The sequence below is a fragment of the Pinus tabuliformis genome, chromosome J (genome assembly GCF_031772625.1).
Source record: "Pinus tabuliformis cultivar Carrire ecotype Pingquan chromosome J, CPIR1, whole genome shotgun sequence".
NCBI lineage: Eukaryota > Viridiplantae > Streptophyta > Pinopsida > Pinales > Pinaceae > Pinus > Pinus tabuliformis.
Window position 1 is genome coordinate 161,963,528 of NC_142295.1, and position 3,783 is coordinate 161,967,310.

The 3,783-nt window shown below is 42.0% G+C and overlaps 1 protein-coding gene across 1 annotated transcript; it reads left to right on the top strand.

Moving 5' to 3' along the window:
• The first annotated feature begins 1,068 nt into the window (after positions 1-1,068).
• Positions 1,069-3,155, top strand: LOC149226176 (putative UDP-glucosyl transferase 73B6). The gene is made up of 2 exons (XM_089377413.1): positions 1,069-1,232; positions 1,381-3,155. The coding sequence occupies exon 2, from the start codon at positions 1,423-1,425 to the stop codon at positions 2,914-2,916; it is 1,494 nt and encodes a 497-aa protein (XP_089233539.1). The 5' UTR covers positions 1,069-1,232; positions 1,381-1,422; the 3' UTR covers positions 2,917-3,155.
• Positions 3,156-3,783: the final 628 nt, after the last annotated feature.

A 3,783-nucleotide genomic window follows, 5' to 3' on the forward strand; every position in this document is an offset into this window, starting at 1 on the left:
CTTACGCATGCATGTATGGACTATTCTGTATAAGTATGTATGAATCTTTCTGAAATGTGTTGTTGGTTTAACCATCACTTTGGATTGCTCGCTAACTTGCTTTCTAGTTTGTGATGCATCTTCACTCGTGTGTTCCCTTCCAAGCCACGTATTATTACAAGTTTCCAAGGGGCGCACTCACCCAACTCTCCGTGTGTTAGAACCATTCATGCACCTTCCTTGTCTTACTGCAACTGTCACACCCTTGCTACCAATAGAGTTATCTTACTTGCCTCTGTGCGAAATTGCGGTCAAGGCATTACTGTACGACCCACTGCTGGGACTCCTACACCAAATGGTCTGAGGTTTAATTGGGACTTTTTACCAAGGAGATCCCCTGACATATTGGCAGGTCCAACTTTTGATTGAAGCACACCTCAGCTCTCTTTTATAGTCCCCTCCTGGGCTATGCTATGCTACCAAATTTTCAACAATTATCTTCTTGCTTTAATCATACTTTTTTGGCCAATTTTCGCTTCACATTGGCATCGGGTTTTTAAATTGTTTTGGCATCGAGTTTTTAAATTGTTTTGTCATGGTTACATTACTTCGAATATGCCAATTTTTTGGATTCAAGAAAAATTGTTCTCACTCCATACTATAGTGCTGGCTCTCATGTCGTTGAGAGTGATTTTCTTTTTCTTTGACATTTTGCTATGCTGCTAAATCAGGTCACGGTCCTCAATACTTACACATCACTATTTTTTCTATTACATTATATGTCTGGCCTCCCTGCAGACAATTGAGGCGTTTCAAACCTTGTAAGTTTTGATCTTATGTATCTATCCGTTATTTTGCAGATATGATGATATGATGAAATTACATGTGCAGTTATGATAAATATGTAATTTCATTAATAGAAAATACTGCTTTTTCCTTTAAAAAAAAAAAAAAAAACAAACGAAATAACATAGAGCTCACATATTATATCCATAGGATTCCTCTCAAAGGTCTTAATCATTAATCATGACAAATGAAACTTATCTTGACGAATGAAACCATACAGAGCCACAGGATCCCTGTCAGAGGCCTTGAAACAATAAGGACCGCACGAGATAATATGCAGAGGATCTCCGCTCAAAAGCCTTTATCATGACAGATGAAACAGTATCGACCTTGCAAACTTATATCCAAAGAATCCCTCAAAGGAAACTCCTGTTCTGGTGGAGGAGGCAGGAGGCCTAAGTGTACAGGTTTGGTTTTAAACTTTCTTGTATTGCCTGTGATTGTTTCCCTTTCCTTTCAGTGTTACAACAGAAAATCTTGTGCAGGAGACCGTAGAGTACAAGTTTGGTTTTACAATTTCTTGCATTTCCTGTGATTTTTTTCCTCTCTACGCAGTATTACAGCAGCAAATCTGGTGATGTTATTGGACTTCTGCAAATGGAAGGAAGCAAACTCCATGTAGTGGTCGTTCCAGCAATAATGCAAGGCCATCTCATTCCATTTATGGAACTGGCCAAGCTGCTCGCCTCCGAGGGCCTCACTGTTTCGTATATAACGACTCCGGGAAGCGCCAAACGGTTACAACCTCAGGTCCAGGGTTCGAATCTGGATATTCGGCTGGTGTCTCTGCCCATGCCTCCCATGGAGGGGGTGCCCCAGGGAATCGACAGCTGGGACAACGTTCCCTTGCATCTCGTCAACATACTCATGCCTTCGTCGCACAAACTGTCGGGGTCGTTCGAACAATGGCTGGAACAACAGATCGATGATACGAATAAAGTAAGTAATAATATGGAAGCTCCTTATTCCTCTCCTCCTCCTGTTTGCATCATCTGTGACATGTTTATGGGATGGGTACACAGCTCGGGTTCCAAGTTCAGGATTCCCACCCTCGTCTTCCACACGTCCGGGGCGTTCGGTGTGTCTGTCGTACACTCCTTATTGAAATACGCGCCACAAAAGAGCGTGGAGCGAGATGACGAGCTCTTTGAGGTCCCCGCTCTGTGCTTCGACCTCAAGCTGCGCAAGTCCGACCTTCCCGTGATGATGCGAGATCTGGGTTCGAATCCCTCCTGGGACTTCATTAGGGACGAGATTAACCAGAGCATGGAGTCCCGGGCAGGCATACTTATTAATACGTTTTATGAGCTCGAATCCGTGGGGATCGATCACATGAAGAGACTTACGGGGAGGCCCGTGTGGAGCATTGGTCCCCTGCTCCCTCCCGCCGCTTTCCACGGTATGCGGATCGATCGCGGAAATATGAATAGCCGAGGCAAGACGGCGGACATCGACGAGCAACAGTGCTTGCGGTGGCTTGATTCTCAGCGCCCACAGTCCGTGGTGTTCGTGTGTTTTGGTAGCCTATTTTTTCCCAATAACGACCAAATCCGTGCACTGGCTGCAGGCTTGGAGGCCAGCGGGCAGGCTTTCGTCTGGGCTATCAGACGATCTGAGCCCGAGCCCAATTCCAAAGCAGCCGAAGTGTGTTTGCCGGAAGGGTTCGAAGACAGAACACGGCAAAGGGGACTGGTCATATGGGGGTGGGCGCCTCAGCTGCTCATTCTCTCGCATCCTTCCGTGGGAGCATTCTTGAGTCACTGCGGGTGGAACTCTGCGCTGGAGAGCATGACCATGGGAGTTCCCATGATTACCTGGCCCATGATAGCAGAACAGTCATTCAACTCAAAGCTCCTGACAGAATCTTTGGGGATCGGTATTCAAATATGTTTGGATGTGAGCAGTGTACCTGATGAAGAGGAGCTGAGAAGAGCAGTGACCATGCTTGTGGCGGAGGAAGAGGGGGAGAAGATGAGAATGAAAGCCAAGGAGCTAGGTAGGTTTGCCAAAATGGCTGTGGGGAAGGAGGGATCTTCATATAACAACCTCCAGTCTTTTGTTCAGCATATTAAAAAGCTGCCCAAAAGTTGAATTGACCCAACAGCGGGTTGCCATTCATAAACTGGCCGGCCTGAAAGATCTCCCCACAGTTACTGATCAAATTTGTATCTTGTAGTCTGGCCACTGATGACTATGGCGCGCTGAGGAAACTTCCGTTTAATCGTCCTTTAGGTCTATGGCGACTTCTAATCCGTTTAATTTTGGTAAGAAATGTTTTAGATGAAATTTTCTTAAAATTAAATCATCATTGAGTGGGGAGCTTCATTCTATTGGAGTTGTTTTTGGTGTGATTTTTTGGATTTTTCGGTGTTGAATCCGAGGAAAAATTTGAAGTGAAATATTGATTTGTGTTATTTAAACTAGTCTTTTAATTGTATATATGGATCCAGCACATGGAAAACCCCTAAAACATTTGGATTGCAAGTGATTACCCATCAAACTTGTGATTTCAATAAATTCTTGCCAAATTTTAGAGAAATTTGACCAGAAAAACCATTATAAAAGCTTCCAAAAGATCGCACTAAAAACCACTCCCATTCTATAACCTACTATAATGACCATAATAACCATGTGTAAGTTTGTTTTTATATCCATCTTCAATATTTACGAACTAAAAATAAACTATTCTCTAAATAGAAAATAATATTGGCTATAATAAAAAATAAAGATTTATATGTGATGTATGTTTAGTTAGTTGCCATATAACATAATATAATTTCACTTAAATAAGTTAGAAGTAGAACAATGTGTGAATAAGATGTTTAAACTTTATATTTTTCAAAAATATTTTAATAAGGATTATTTTAACTAATTTGAATATCTATGTTTAACTAATTTATGTGGATATCAATTTATTTACATATTGTATTTTGTACTTTAAAAAAAGTTCACTTAAGA

Coding starts and splice junctions, on each gene's coding strand:
- LOC149226176 (XM_089377413.1), top strand. CDS start 1,423: ATGGAAGGAAGCAAACTCCATGTAGTGGTCGTTCCAGCAATAATGCAA.